General features: G+C 36.6%; 1 protein-coding gene across 8 annotated transcripts in view; it reads right to left on the reverse strand.

The window, feature by feature from the left end:
• Window positions 1-17,064, reverse strand: part of LOC109105941 (rho guanine nucleotide exchange factor 1-like) — a 39,699-nt gene that overhangs the window by 16,724 nt on the left and 5,911 nt on the right. For 5 of the 8 annotated variants that reach the window (XM_042772562.1, XM_042772561.1, XM_042772559.1 and 2 more), the window contains exons 2-8: window positions 7,373-7,456; window positions 3,951-4,037; window positions 2,929-3,042; window positions 2,221-2,319; window positions 867-909; window positions 665-770; window positions 336-476 (exon numbers count right to left, since the gene is read on the reverse strand). In XM_042772562.1, coding sequence (XP_042628496.1) covers window positions 336-476; window positions 665-770; window positions 867-909; window positions 2,221-2,319; window positions 2,929-3,042; window positions 3,951-4,037; window positions 7,373-7,417 — 635 coding nt within the window. In that variant the 5' untranslated portion in view covers window positions 7,418-7,456. Of the gene's footprint in view, window positions 1-335; window positions 477-664; window positions 771-866; window positions 910-2,220; window positions 2,320-2,697; window positions 2,717-2,928; window positions 3,043-3,950; window positions 4,038-7,372; window positions 7,457-17,064 lie in introns of all 8 variants that reach the window. The other 3 variants (XM_042772560.1, XM_042772565.1, XM_042772564.1) reach the window with 2 other exon arrangements.

Raw genomic sequence — 17,064 nt, forward strand, 5'->3', positions numbered from 1 at the left:
GCGAGAAACAGGCTCAGATTATAGGTTAGGCACTGCGGAGGGCAGCAAAAGCCAAAGGTCTGGCTCTGCGTTTCAGACAAGACCAGATCACGTGCTGGTTCTCTTACATCCATGACATGAGAGTCAAAGAGAAAACAGACACCCTGTAAACTCACCGTAACAAATGGGATAATTCCATCAAAACTACGTATGCATTAATACCAATTCCAATACAAAATTTATAAACTATAAATTAATCTGTTAAATAGGATAATATTAATAATAATAACAACAACAATTTTATTTTTCAAATGAATGTGTGTGTGTGTAAAATTTCTTATAATAACAGTTCTTACTTGGCCTCAAACATCTTTTCCAGCAAGGATTCAGCTACTGCCTTCTCCTTCATGTCCATAGGGATGCGGTCAGTTGGACGATGGGATTCCACGTCATTTAGTTCACGCTCATTGGGAGTCATTCCCATCATCCTCTTCTGCCTAATGCGGGAAACAAGTACAGGCAGACAGGTATGCTAATCAAGCACCAGGGATAGATGAGTACTTGTTAACAGGACCGGACATAAAGCTTTTCCAAGACTTTACAAAAATGTAATCTTATATATTGTAAACATAATTTGCATTGTGAATGCAAAGTGCTCCAGGTTCACTTTATTTTGAATTATCACCTGAAGTCGTCCAGCTGCCGCAGTATCTCTGGACTCTGCATGAACTGGATTTCATTAGCAATGCGTTTTTGTTGTTCTTCGGTAATTATTTCTGAACGCATGCGATCTGAAGGGCCACAGTGAGAGAGATTAATGGATTTTATATAACTACGGCAATAATACAATATTTTAATATAAAGTGCAGTGATCTGATTTCACTTACCCAGTTCATAGGATAGGTTATTTGGCACAGATATTTTAAGAATCTGGAAGAGAGAATAAACAAATAAAGGATAATTATAAACAAATTACAGTTAACTCTAGATTTTCATTCAAATAAATAAGTATGGAGGACATTATAAAATACAAGCTAAAAGTGTTATATTGTTCTCCAGTGTTAGATGTAATGAAGTACAGCACCACCAGAGGTCACAACAATATAAATAACTAGAGAACTACTTTCTTCCATTTCATTTTCAGCTCAGTCCACAGGTCCATAGCCTTAATGTCAACTCAAAAATGTGCACAGAGAGAGAAATACTCAAAAGGAAAAGAAAGACTAAACATAAAAATAAAACATGAAAAAGGGGGAAAAAAGCAGTCATTGATCAGGGGAGGTCATTCCCATGACCCAAAGCAGGAAGTCAGGGTCGGACAAACAGAGAAAAAAAGAGAGACAGAGAAAGAGAACATGTCTAAAAGAGGGGTAAAGAATGCAGAAAAAAGTAACATTGGAAAAAAGGGGCAGACAGACTGGAGGAAAAAGACAAAAACTTCAAATAATGAAATCAAGTCTAAACAGAGACAGATTTGGGGAGAAACAGACGAGTGGGGAAATGACCTGATATATCATGTGAAACTGAAAGAAAGAACTGAGTAACATACTGTCCATTTCTAATAGCATCTAATGACAGTCAGAAAGAACCATAAATCTCACCCATACCAAATATGACATGAAAAAGCACAGAAGTAAGAACTACATTAAATCCCATTAATGTAATGAAAAACAGCCTAACTTGACAACGATTTCAGTCATTTTAATGCAAATTTCTAGCTATGATACAACTTTATTTGTCTAAAATCATTCTAATTAATTGAGGTGACATGGAACATTTGTACTTTTAAAAACATACATTTTTTAAATTTAGTTTTTATGATTCATACATTTTTTTGGGGAAAAGCAGTCCATGGACATGTGAGGGTTATAAATCAACCACCAGAAATATCTTTTCAAATCTCATGTTTTTGCTGCACTTGTCTTTTTATTTGTTCTGTGCGTATTTTCATATTTACTACTTCGTTATTTCAGAGAACCATATACTAAAACATTAGACAGCTTTCTTCACTTTGAAAGAAAACAAGCTCAAAGATAAGACTGACGGACAGCAGATAACCTGTGTGATAAATAAAATACAGCTTCAAATAAAATCCCCAGCATGCCTTTAGGGGGTCTAACAAAATCATAGACAATAAAATGAGGGGTGGACTGAAAAGTGTGACAGAACAAAGAGGCAGACTTGTAAAGTGATAAACAAACTTGACAGCCGAATGCCCTAGAACCCTTCTTGTTCACATACCGCTCCTTTTTCCAAGAAAGAGTTGTAGAATTCCCCAAAGTGCTTCTTGGTGTCTTTGGCATTGAAGTTCTTGAAGAGGTCAGCATGAAGGTAGCATAGCTAAGACAAGGGGAAAAGAAAGAGAGAGAGAGATCGAGTGAGGGAGATTAAAGAAAGACAAGTGTAACAAAACTGACAGACAAGAATAAAGGGATAGTAATATGTGCTAGGTTAACCTTTATGTTGGCCTTATTGACTGAATAGAGAAGCAACTAAACATTTCAAAATTTTCAGAGCACATGCTGACCAGTGAGAAAAGAGTATTAGGAGGGATGACAGGGACATATGGACCAATCGAAAATTAATGAACACAACATAGTACCTGTTGGATAATTTAAATTTATCTGAAAATCAACATCTGTGAGATTTATCCTATCTGAACAGTTTTGAAGATAGATGAAGAAAGAGATGAAGGATTTGGGATTCGGGAAACGGTACCTGGGGTAGACCGCATTGGCTGCATGCCAAATAAAGGAAGAAATACTCATGCTTTAAATCACATGAAAAGGGCTTTATCTAAATACATGACACCCCCACCCCCTAAACACACACAACATTCATAGCTGAACAAGAGGTCATGTAAGAAACACACTGAGCCTCACATACTAAAGTAAATGCATGCATGCGCACTGACAGAAAAAAACAGGCACACATTGTTTAGGTTCTCACCACAGGAGCACAGTCAAACTGTAACATGACATGATGAATGAAGACCAGCAGGTGGGTGGGCCTGGATTTCAACAGTTCAATACTGTTAAAGTGACTGCACTGATCATCCACCATCTGAGAAAAAAAGCGATTACATAAATAAAAAGTAATAATAATAATAAATGGGAAGACTTTTTAAATATTTCTGAAAGAAGTCTCTTATACTCACAAAGTCAACATTTCTTTGATCAAAAAAAAACGAAACCAGCAATACTGTGAAATATCATAATTTAAAATAACTGTTTTCCATTTAAATGCATTTTATTCTAAGTGTTATTTAAGTGTAAAAAATGTTTATTTATTCCTGTGATGGCAAAGCTGAATTTTCATCAGTCTTCAGTGTCACATGATCCTTCAGAAATCAACCATTCTGATATGCAGAATGGCAACATTTCTTATTATCAAAATATCAGGATAATTTGATGAATAGAAGGTTCAAAAGTACAGCATTCATTTAAATTATAATTAATATTATATTATTAATATTATATTAAATTATAAATTATATAATTTTTTTACATTTTATTTCTTTACTATCACTTTTGAACAATTTAATGCAACCTTGCTGAAAAGAATGCATTTTCTTCCTAGCAAAAAAAAATAAAAAAATAATAAAAAAAATTGAATGGTAGTGTATATAATCCTAATATTTTTATATAACTAATTGTTTAAGGCTTGAGAGCATTTGAAGTTAAGGACCAGGGTTTTGTTGAAGAATGCTGTTACTAATTGTTTTAGTATACCATTTTATTTAATACATTAACAAATTATTGCTTTGCATTAATGCTAAATCTGTACTACACTATAACATTAAGAATTGCATTAAATATATTTCTAAACACTTACATCTGCTTAAATTAGAAATATAAATGAAAAGGAATTATTCCAAGTACTTCTACCTCAAAGATTCTAAAAGAATCATTAAGGAACAGGAATATTCACTCTTCCCATCCATACAAGTTCTGAGCTAAAGTATCACTCACGGGTTGCTCATCATTCTCAAAGTCTTCATCCTCTGCTCCAATTATGTTCATGGCTGGATTTGAACACTGAGCACCTGACGGCCCGCGCTGTCGAGAGACAAAGAAGAGATGAAGAAAGCATTAACAGATGTAATCTTATAAAACGATGTTTGCAGGTTCTTGCTTTTTAGATTAGTAGACTGAGTGACAAAATGGACTGTTTCAATACAGGACAATAAGGATGACTTGATGGCCCGGGGCCAGGCTTCAATATTCCACAGTAAGAAAATGTAAGAACAAATTCAATAAAGAGGTTAAAGTTTTGTTAAGACAAAAAAAAAAACATTGCAGCCAATGACATAATACAGTTCTTTCCACAATACAAAAATTATCATGGATTACAATTACAAACGAAGTTCTTAACAAATGTTAGATTCTATGTGTAACATTATACTGCCATTATCTGATAAATTATAATTAAAAGAGAAAACAAAGAGTAGCTGCCAGAAATATTCTGACTTGAGGCTAAACTAAAACATTCATGCTCTGAACCGGAGCTCAGGGAGCCAAGAAGAACATTTAAACACGGAGTGACTGAATATTCATACTCCAGCACCTAAATGAAGTGCATTCTTTCACACGAGATAACACAGGCAAAACTGTGATCATATTTCTATTTTTTTCTACCTTTTGATAAAAAAAAAAAAAAACTAAAATTCAATCAGAGGAATATTCCATAGACCAGTCCACTGAATCTTGGCCACTGGCTGTAAATGTAACAGCGTTCTACTGTGAGAGCTGCTGAGAACAAATTTCCTCTGTCGCTGTTGTGCAATAGATACTCAGTGGAAAGAAGCTGAAAATCCCTGTGCAAGCCGAACTCCAGTAATTCAACAGACTAACAGTGTTTATTTTAGTAGAAACAAACAAGCAATTGTGACGAATACTACAAGCACAAATCGAGGTAGTGTTTTCTCTGTGCAAACGTTTTCATCTCATATAAAATGGGTGTGTGTTTACTAAACATTTAAAGGATAGTTCAGTCTAAATTTAATATTGTCATCATTTACTCACCCTCATGTTGCTTCAAACCTGTACGACCTGTATCAGATAGCAAGTCATACAGGTTTTGAACATCATGAGGGTGAACAAAATTTTTAGGAGAACTATCCCCTTTAAGCAGAGAGATACAAAACAGTCAACGCAGATCAACATCATGTCAGAGCAAAGTGGGGTTTTGTTCCTGAATGAATTAGTGTTTTTGAACAAAACAGTTGAATTAATGAATCAGTGACTCATTCATAAATACATCACTTGTTGCCATCTACTAGCATGAAACAGAAAGATTCACAAATTAATTTGCACTACAGAGGTGGCACAGAAGAACACAAAAGTGGCTTGTAGGTATTTACAGACATTTAACGAGGCTCAGAGGTGGCATGAGTGCAATTAACTTCATAAATTCATGTTGAGAATAATGTTCAAATATAACATTTTGAGTATAGAAATATTCAATGATTTAAATAACAGAAATTATACTTTAAAAATTAAACTAAAACTGCCATTAGGTGACGGCAAGTTACTGATTTTATCACTGAATCATTCACTCAATTGATTATTTTGAACGTCTGATTCATTCAGGAACAAAGCACGTGACTCTTTATGAATGGATAATTGAATTGACTCACTAGATTTGTTTAAAAACGCAGATTCATTCATAAATGAAACAACGCTGTGTTTGAATGAAGATGTGCAGCGGCTCAGTTATGAGTTTGTTTGAAACTATCTTAGTTGACAAAATAGAGCAAAACAGCCTCATTTTCTGTACTGCGTAGGATAATATCAGCCTTATCTGGCTCATTTTCTGTCGCTTCTATAATGTTAACGGGACATTCTGAAACACTCAACGTGAAAAAAGCTTAACGTACCTAAACACCGACCAGGGAAACCCACATTTTTGTCAAACCTTACTTGTAATAAACACTAACTACTGTCAAAAGAACGAGCCCTTAATCCACAGATAAAGTGAATAATATCATATTAAGCTTTTGCTCTCCCAAATGAAAAAACAGCTTAACATGGTTTAACGTACCTTAACGACCGGGGAAAAACTAATTTCTGACTAATTTTACTTATAATAAACACTTTCTGCTGTCAAAAGAACAAGCTCTTCTTATTCAGCATATAAAGTAAATAAAACGTGGATGCATCGCATTTTCCTTCCTATGGGGGAGAAAATGCTTAACGTGATATTATTCATTTTATCTGTGGAGTAAGGACTCGTTCTTTTGACGGTAGTTACTGTTTATTACAAGTAAGGTTTGACAAAAATTTGGGTTTCCCTGGTCCTTGTTTACGTATGTTAAGCGTTTTTCACGTTAAGCGTTTTAGAATGTCCCATGTTAACCTTCCTGTCATCTGTTTGCAGTGTCACCCGAAGCAGCAGCAGCTTCTGGGGCAGGCTTATGAAAACACTGAAAGAGTGTAATCATTATATCATTCATATCTCCTTTAGTGATTCACATTAGTTAATTTCAAGCTTGCACACTCAATGCTGCACAAGAGTTGCACAATCGCAATAGTCGTCAAAAGAAACACAGTGTGATTATCAACAAGTCGGTGCTTCGCAACACAGACAGGGTGAATTTATGAATGAACGTGTGAAAGGTCGGTCACAAAACGATGTTGTTACGTATCCACATGCTTTTTTAAGTGGGTATACGCAAATCCTTGACCTTTCCTAGTGGGTAAACGGTGTATTCCTGCATATCACGCAGACTACACCACTTATTTCAATACATCATTTACAATAATATAACATTTTCTCAAGAAACAAAAACATACAAGAAACAACAATAGTACTGATAAAAATCATACACAATATTTCAGTTTAATCAGTGATAAAAAAATTCTAAAATTCTTCCAGGAGAGACTTTACTTTAGTAATTAAAAAAATACATAATTATATTTAATTGTATTAAAATAACACATTTAATAATAATAAAATCCAATAATTATATATAAAAATATATTAACTTTATAAATTAATACAATTTTTCTAACACTTTTTTTGCTGTGAAAATTTTCTGATTTCCAGGTGCATTGTACAAAATTTGTAATAATCAGAAATACATGTAATTATAGTTAGTTATATATATTATATTAAACACTAAATTAATCATAATAAAACTGTAATTACTATATTTAAAAATTACAATTAAATTAATTAATAAATTAAAAATAATTTTTACACTTTATTTTTCGGTGAAATTTTCCACAAACTCCAAAACACCCTCTTGAGGCCTCCTGAAAACCCCTTTGAAAATTCTTGCTCTAGTTGGTTTTGTAATGTTGGTAATTGTGATTATGCCATCTCTGTTACCAAATCATATGCAGTCCCTTATAAGGACATCAAGAATGAATGGAAACAAACAAACACTGGCAGCTTCAGATGTCTTTACCCCATTATGGGCGTCTTCGCAATCCATGCTGTCGTAGGTCGCACCAACACTGGAAAAACCGGGCTCCTGCAAAGAAACAAAATCATGAAAGCCTGGAATGGCATCCTTTGTCAACAAGACAAGCAAATAAAAACACAAAGCGGTGCATATGCAAACATACTGCCAGGTGCAAATCCAACTGGACCATCCGATACAGGTATACAAAGCGGTGAACAACAACATCAAGATCAGCTAATAAATCATTAACAAATAGACCAATGTGGGAGAACTTGACCCAGATATGGTCTACCAATGAAGATGGCTTTGAATGAATAACAGTGACTTCAGTTGTCAGTGGTCAAATAATCTAGAAGTCGGTTTATTTGTTGTGTTCCTTTTCTTATTATTCTCCACCTTTGGAATAGTAGATATGAGATCATTACTGCAGGACAGATTTGAAAAGGTTTGTTTGCTGCTCAGTATCCTGTTAATGTGTTTGTCTACTCATTCTCCAATATACAACAAAGGCTTCTTATGATCTAATCTCAATGAACATCAATGACGGCATTAATCGACTGTATTGAGTTTCGCAGTGAAAGTGCACTGATTTCTGAAAAGAAAAAAAAAGCAGATAACCGGGGAATGCCTTTGCATACCAGACTGACGCATGCAACTGTTCAGACAATGGCCTTGTCCTCTGCACTGGAGCAGTGCGATAGCACAGGCCTAAAATAACCGCTAATGGAGCTGTGTTTGTGTTCTGGTTTTATCAGCTGCTTTAATCAGCCATGTCTCTGAGATCTTCAAAGCTTTCCAAAGAGCAGCGTCTACAGTGCAGGCAAGCATAAAGAGACAAGAGAGAGAGAAAGGAAGTGGGTGTGATTTCCTCAGGAAACGATCACAGCCATTTTTTGTCAACCTGTCTGCAAAAGTCATGTTCAGAGTATCAGAGAGCATAACACAAAGGAAAAAGACAAGGAGAGACAAACACATACACAAGAGTATGACACACAGAAGTGTAAGGTGAAAAGATTTATGGCACTTTCCACAACTCGGGTACTCTTTGGGGTCCCATTATTCTTTCAATGCATTATAAACAGAAATATGATGTTTTCATTTGTAGAGAGAACTAATATGTGCTCTTTATTTATTAACATATGTTCCATGAAATACCATCAAATAAGCATTAACAGAAGCTAGTCTGCAATACATAAATGTCTGTAAACCACATCAAATGGAAATTTCTGTCTCGCAGAGGTCTTGGCCTTCAACTTTAACAATTGAAATAATAAAAGACATCAAAATAATACAAAAGCTAAGCAGTTTTGACCTGTTCAACTGATATTTAAATTTCAACTGATAACAATGTATAAAAGTTCATTAAATTTTTTAATGAATTTTATTGATAGAAAATGACTTTTGCTATATAAGAATAAAGAAAGAAGAGTTTTAAACTATTTATACAAGTATTAAGTTTAGAAAATGTTGAAAATAAACAATTTTAATAAATGAATAAAATGACAAAAATATAAATAAATAAAAACAATTGTTTGACCTCCTGAAATTGACAATTAAAATTTTCATCTCATCTGAGATGCTCACCTAACCTTTTTTTATTTAAGAAAATGGGGGGACTGCTAGTGATGATGCTTTCTCTCCATTTTCATGACCTGCCCTTATCTTTGTCACAAAGAGGAAATATCAGCTGCATAATAACAATAAGAATAAAAAGAGGAAGAGCTAGCAAGAAAAGCAACCACAGATGAAGTCATTCATGCGTACATGTGATAACTGAGAGGAAAGCACACCTTATTTCACAGAAAACAAGTTAAGTGAGAACAGTGATGGAGGCTAAGAGAGACACTTATAAAAAAAGAAGTGGGTAGAAAAAAAAAGAAAAAAGTCAGCACTCTTCTAGACATTACAAGCACTACTGAACAGGACTGTAAAATTCATGAACTTTCATTGTCATTCAGATTACATGCTAAAATGCAATTTTGATAAATGACAACCTAAAAGACATTTAAATACACCCACAGCTTTCAATAAATCATCTCAACAGCTGTCAAGCTCAAACAGCAAGCATTAAACACAGACTTTCTTAAAGGGATAGTTCACCCAAAAATGAAAATGTGATGTTTATCTGCTTACCCCCGGGGCATCCAAGATGTAGGTGACTTTATTTCTTCAGTAGAACACAACATTTTTTAACTCAAACCGTTGCAGTCTGTCAGTCATATAATGGAAGTGAATAGGATTCATGGCTTTGAGAGTCAAAAAACACATACACAAACAAAACCAAATTAAACCTTGTTGCTTGTGATGAATGACGATACATTGATGGATTATCGATCTGTCTGTGCAAGAAACTGAACAGTATTTACATTGTTTTTTACCTCTGATTCACCGCAATGTCCGAACTGTCCTGAGCGCATTCTAAATAGCCGGCGCGTGACACGTCTTCTTCTTCTTCTTGCTTTATGGCAGATTGCAGACTTATAAGTGCATTACCACCACCTATCTCTCAAATGGACCATTGAAACTCCTAATTGAGATTGTAGATAGAGTGTCAATGGTCCATTTGAGTTATAGGTGGTACTAATGCACTTATACTGTAAGTCTGCAATCTGCATAAAGCAAGAAGAAGACGCTAGTGAGATCAGTGAATCAGAGGCAAAAAAACAACAACTATATAAATACTGTTCAGTTTCTTGCACAGACCGATCATTTTGTGTCTTTACACATCACTGTATCGTCACGAGCCGTAGGGTTTAATTTGGTTTTGTTTGTCTATGTTGTTTTTGACCATTCACTTCCATTATATGACTGACATACTGCAACTTGGATGCCCTGGGGATAAGAAGATAAACATCAAATTGTCATTTTTGGGTGAACTATCCCTTTAAAGCAAGAGATAGAATGATCTGCATGTTTCACCAGAGACAGTATTTCTTTTCAATTTAGCTGAGAATGAGAGTGTGGAGGCACTGGGGTGTTGCAGGAGGGGCTAATGAGGCCTATCGCTATCTCCTCAAAAGTATGTAATGACTGCACTCTCTCTTTCTCTCTGGACTGTGCGGTATTTCAATACTGCAGGAGATTAGAGATCTCCGAGCTTCTCGCGAGGGAGGGTGGCGTACAGGCATGTGGCCTCACTGACCATGTGAGCATGAAGAACAACGTGAGATACAGTTACCGGGAAGAACAAACTGTTTGAGAATGTTTTGAGTTAAGGACTGTAAGGATGTGTGACAGAGGTGTTAACCTTCAACATCACAGTTTTTTTGTTGGTAACTTCAGTAGCTTAGTTATTTCTTTGGTCTCCAGTGTAACATGATCCTTATGAAATCATTCTAATATGCTGATTTGGTGCTCAAGAAACATTTTCTTATTAAAAGCAATGTTAAGATCAGTTGTGCTTTTTTTGTGGAAACTGTGATACATTTTTTTAGGATCCTCTGAAGAACATAAAGTTTAAAAATATATTTTATGTACTATAAATGTCTTTTCTGTCACTTTTGAACAATTTAATTCATCTTTGCTGAATAAAAGTATTATACACACACTATGGTACTGTTAAGAGGTCACAATCAGAATGAGAATTACAAGCTCATAAGGACAGGGTTTGGGGTCTAAGCGGGGCACTCCCATCATCCACTGGGTGCAAATGCTGGGCGAGCGGATCAACTGCACTCCAACCAGTGCTGCAGCAGCATTGATTGCTAAAACCTATGGCAGCCTGCAGTCTCCCTCTAACCGTTTCCAAATGTGGGCTGCGAGTCCAGGGAGTAATCAGCCCGCTTCAAACACAGAGCCCTTTGACTGCACACAAACCTGGCCTGTCCGGCTGCCCAACAGACCTCCTGCTCCACCATTGGCACGCCAACTGGAATTGAGTTTGTGTGTGTAAAGACTGAGTTAATGTCTGAGGATGCATCTGTGTTTCAATGTGTACACGTGTCCATGTATGTTCTCACGTTGAACATCTCTGAATGGAGCACAGTTGTTCAGGAACTTTACATCATGTAGCGTTTTGTGTCCAGTGGCTGAGTGCTAGAGGGGCAGGGAATGCCAGGAAGCTCAAGCGCTGTGATCGTCAGCCAGGAATCAACCCGCCCTCTTTTAAGGAGGCAACCACATAAAAGTCTATACGCCTAAAACACAGCCCAAAAAACAAGCTTTTTAGCTGTTAGATCGTCCAAATTTAACCTCCATCTTGAGTCAGGTCTAAGAGACAACTTTATCTGTACTTCTTGAAAACGTGCCAGTACCAACAGGAAAATGCTAGACAACTAAAAAAAAAATTGGTCAAAACAAGTTGTCTCAATGGAGACAGGTGATCACTCCGCAGCTCAACTCCAGATCTGAACACTGGCATCACCACATCAAATCATTTTCCTGCCCTCCACCAGCCTCACGCGCTTTCCCCTCCACAGTCCTGTCACCGCATCCATCATTCTGTCAGTTCATCACTCCACCCTGGGCAATCTGACTCAACCTGACTGCAACTCGTTTCTCTTCAGCGATTCCCGCCTGCATCACGTCTCACAGCCAGACATCTGAAGAAGCATCCTGGAACACCACATCATTTTCTGGCATATGCCCTTGCATCAAACATACAACACAGTGATGGCAATAAATAATTCCACTCATTTTAACTATTCATTTTGTCTTTTGAAACTTACCTAGCTCCAATTAAAGCCATTATCATTAACTAAAACTATTACAAAGACTATAAGTGGAAAAATATTGTCATTTCTAAAATAAAAATGAGAGTTTGCAAAAAACAAACAAACAAACAAAAAAACGAAAATATAATTATGCACTATAATATGAATGAAAACAAGAGGGAAATACAGAGAAAATGGGGCGCCGGAACCAACTAACCCCAGTTGACTTATGTGTGACCTTTAGGGACAGGTACATCTGAAATCGATAACACCATTACAAAAAAAGCCTTTCTGTAGCTCAAACAGTAAAGCATAGCACTAGTAATGCCATGGTCATGGGTTCGATTCCCACTGATAAAATGTGGACCTGGAATGCAATATAAGTCACTTTGGATAAAGGTGTCATACAATTGCATAAATGTAAATGCAAAACAGCATGCTACAAAGTTGTCAAAGCAAAAATATGGTGCACATGATCTAATGGCGCTTTTCCACTGCATGGTACGACTCAGCTCGGCACGGTTTGCATTTCCACTGCAGTTTAGTGGCGCTTTATAGTGGGCGGGATTATTCACGTTGTTATAGTTGCGCCGCCTCTACTGCCATGACTCCTAAAAAAAAAAAATTCATTCGCCGTCTTCCCATTAAGCTCCACTGGATCTGCTCCTCTGCTATCAACAAGAGGAACGTCCATTCTTCCACAACAGACAATGAAACTTTTTAGTTGTTAAAAAAGGTGTGCTCGTTCAAAACAGTTGCGTTCGATCCTTCGCTGACTGTGCTGATTTAAATCTAGTGGTTCTTTTGTGTTTGTGTCGCAAGTTCAGTGTTGCAGGTAGTGACGATTCTCTCCGACCAATCCGTGATCAGCAGAATTTACACGTCACGTTTTGGTAATGGTACGGTTCACTTGGGACCTCAACCGAAGTGGTACTAAAAGAAAAAAAAAAAGGTACTGTACCCAGTGGAAAACCCCCCAAAAGTGAACCGTACTGAGCTGTACCGTGCTGTACCGTGCATTGGTAAAGCGCCATAACTGAACCGTACTGTACCTGCATCACTGAACTTGTGACTCAAACACAACAAAACCGTTGATTTAAATCAGCACAACCAGCGAAGGATCGAACGCAACTGTTTTGAATGAGCGCACCTTTTTTTAACAGCCAAAAAGTGGCTGTTATGTTGTCTGTTGCGGAAGTACAGCCATTCCTCTCATTGATAGCAGAGTAGCGGATCCAGCAAGAGCTTGATGGGGCGACGTGGATGAAAAAGTTTTTCAGCAGTCACGGCAGTAGAGGCGGCGCAACCATAACAACATGTGAATAATCACACCCACTCTAAAGCCATACTAATCTGAAGTGGAAATGCAAACCAAGCCAAGCCGTGCTGTACTGAGCCTTGCTGAGCCAAGTCGTACCACGCAGTGGAAAAGCACCATTAGAGAAACAATGTAAAGACAATAGACTTGTTAGACTTTGAAAAAGTAAAACCAAAACTAAAGTGAAACTAAATTAAAACCATAAAATTTTACCTTTCCTAAAAATAAAAGATAAAGTTATAATAAACAATCAATAAAAAAAACTAAAATACAAAAAAAGCTAATGAAAATTTTATATTAAATAAAAAATAATAAATTAGTTAGTTCAAATACATCTTATATTGTTTAAAGATTGTTTGCATCATAGAAATCAATTGTTTTTTTTAGCTATCCTAATTAATTATTAGCTATCATAATAGCTATCATAATTTTTGAATTACAAGTTTCTGAAAAAAGAATAAAAAAAAAACCTTGGTCCATGACTTTAATATGTTAATTTTCTGTGGTTAACTACAAAGAAAAAAAATTTACACAATTAATCATATCTTCTGACCCTTGCATAAATTTTGCAAATCAACTACCACCATCAACTGCTGCATCCAACTGATCAGCCTGACCCTCCAATTTAAAATGAATGACTTTGAATTCACTGTATTTTGAATTCACCCCTTAAGCGAACTACAGACAACTCTCTGCGCCAGACCACACTGAATAGATGGACGAAGATAGAGAGAATGGTGCTAAACACAGTGATCTTTAGACACACTTTTTTCGAAGTTGACAACTTCACATGGCATCTTTAAAACCCAGTGCTCAAGGCAAGAGATGACACAACGCCCAACAACGTCCACAAAAGTCCTGTTTTCTTTCTTTTTTGCTGACATTCACTAGCAAATCAAAGGCTCGGTTACAAAACCCTTTAGTTTCTCTTTAGTCAATTTAGTCAATGTCTCCTTCATTCTGTCTTCTTTAACTCTCCATGTCCATGTTTCAATGTGTCTTAATCATCCCTCCCTATTTGCAGTCCATATGAAGACACATCTTTCTATCATACCTTTTCTTTATGACTCTGCGTCTCTTTCACTCTTTTAGCTCTCTATAAAATATATTTAGATCACTTTAAGCATTGTATTTTCCATATAGTGAGCAGCTTTTCCAAACACCTGGTTGCATCTGGACGAGGTTAAAATGTCCACACCCACCTTTGCTTCCTAATAACCTACAACCACAATTCACACTGCAAACACATCCACTGACAGCTTCCACAAACATACCTCCCACCCAGACAAACGCCACAGCTGTTACTCATGACAAGACATAGGCTTCTTTGTTAATGGTTCAAGGAGCACCAACAGTTTCAGTTGCCAAGGCAAAGCACGCCAAAAACATGACATTACACACATGCACACATCCTCAACACACTGTGAGAGCTTTGTCACTGTGAAAACACAAACAGGAGACACTCTGCTGCTGTATGCTTTGGCCTTCTGATGTGAACTGAATGCTTATATATAGTCTCATTTCAGTAGCTGTTTGGAAACTTGACTCACTAGAAAACCAAATGAGCTCATTTATAGTTCCATACAATATAATAAGAATACAACAGAGCAATTCTTTATTCTTCTGCAGAATACTGGAGTGTTCCCATTTTTTCACCTGCTGCACAGACATCCATACATTCAGACAAACTTACTAGACTTTCTAGTAGATCTTCTCATATTAAAAATTAAACAACACAATGTGTTCTGTCTGACTCCGCCCATTAAAGGGACGTTCAACTAAAAAAAAAAATTCATTCACTCATTCTCATGTTTTTTTTTCCAAACATGCATGACTTTCTCTCTTCTGTGGAACAAAACAGAAGTAATTTTTTTTTAATTGTCTTTACCCTGAAAGTCAGTAGGAGATATGAACAAAATCTTATATTGCAAGTTGTTTTTGCTGGAAACAGGTTGTAAAGATGCCAACATTGAAGATGACATTAAAATTTCACAACATTCAATATATTTCAATAACACAGCAAAACCCGATGCTAGCCTAACTAATAAAAGCTAAAAATGTTCAAACTTACTGAAAACAAGTAAACAATCAATAATTAAATGAGGATGAAGAAATTGATTAAAAACAATTGAGACATATAAATAATACAACAGAACAAATATACAAATGAAAAAAAAAAGAAATGCTTTTTCCAGACAAGTCTAACAGAACTACTAAAAAGAAACTAACAATAAACCCACAGCTGCAGGTATATTAGGCTGCTATCACTTTAAGACCTAACACATGGATCTATTATATTTGGACCCCATTGACTTTCATTGTATAAACAGCAGAAACATTCTTTAAAATATCTTCTTTTGTGTTCTTCAGAAGAACCAAAGTCTTGCAGAATTGGAAACAACATGAGGGTGAGTAAATGACAGCATTTTCATTTGTGGATGAACCATCCCTTTAATAAGATGAAACTTGCCCTGGGTCTATTAGCTTGCAAGTTCACTTTTTCCATATTACTGTGTGCCACTTTTTATTACAAAATATAATTTCCCATAAGCATCTCACTATAATTAATTGCTATGGTCTAATGACATTACTCTCCATTCCAGGAGTGAACACAAAGCACTCACTGTCTATGGTAAAACAACACAGTGTATGAGAGGAAGTGAGGCACACGATGAGAAAAAAGCAGGTGGAGGAGTGATACAAAATGAAATTGTGTGCATTCCTTCAAAAGAAAGTCAATAGCTTTAGTCTGGACAAGATTGTACAGTCGTGGCCAAAAGTTTTGAGAATTACATAAATATTAGTTTTCAAAAAGTTTGCTGCTAAACTGCTTTTAGATCTTTGTTTCAGTTGTTTCTGTGATGTACTGAAATATAATTACAAGCACTTCATACGTTTCAAAGGCTTTTATCGACAATTACATGACATTTATGCAAAGAGTCAGTATTTGCAGTGTTGGCCCTTCTTTTTTCAGGACCTCTGCAATTCGACTGGGGCATGCTCTCAATCAACTTCTGGGCCAAATCCTGACTGATAGCAACCCATTCTTTCATAATAACTTCTTGGAGTTTGTCAGAATTAGTGGGTTTTTGTTTGTCCACCCACCTCTTGAGGATTGACCACAAATTCTCAATGGGATTAAGATCTGGGGAGTTTCCAGGCCATGGACCCAAAATGTCAACATTCTGGTCCCCGAGCCACTTAGTTATCACTTTTGCCTTATAGCACGGTGCTCCATCGTGCTGGAAAGTGCATTGCATTTTTCTTCACCAAACTGTTGGTGGGGTTGTTGGAAGAAGTTGCTGTTGGAGGGTGTTTTGGTACCATTCTTTATTCATGGCTGTGTTTTTGGGCAGAATTGTGAGTGAGCCCACTCCCTTGGATGAGAAGCAACCCCACACATGAATGGTGTCAGGATGCTTTACTGTTGGCATGACACAGGACTGATGGTAGCGCTCACCTTTTCTTCTCCGGACAAGCCTTTTTCCAGATGCCCCAAACAATCGGAAAGGGGCTTCATCGGAGAATATGACTCAGTCCTCAGCAGTCCATTCACTATACTTTCTGCAGAAGATCAATCTGTCCCTGATGTTTTTTTTGGAGAGAACTGGCTTGTTTGCTGCCCTTCTTGACACCAGGCCATCTTCCAAAAGTCTTCGCCTCACTGTGCGTGCAGATGCGCTCACACCTGCCTGCTGCCATTCCTG

The sequence above is a fragment of the Cyprinus carpio genome, chromosome A16 (assembly GCF_018340385.1).
Source record: "Cyprinus carpio isolate SPL01 chromosome A16, ASM1834038v1, whole genome shotgun sequence".
In the NCBI taxonomy this organism is placed as follows: Eukaryota; Metazoa; Chordata; class Actinopteri; order Cypriniformes; family Cyprinidae; genus Cyprinus; species Cyprinus carpio.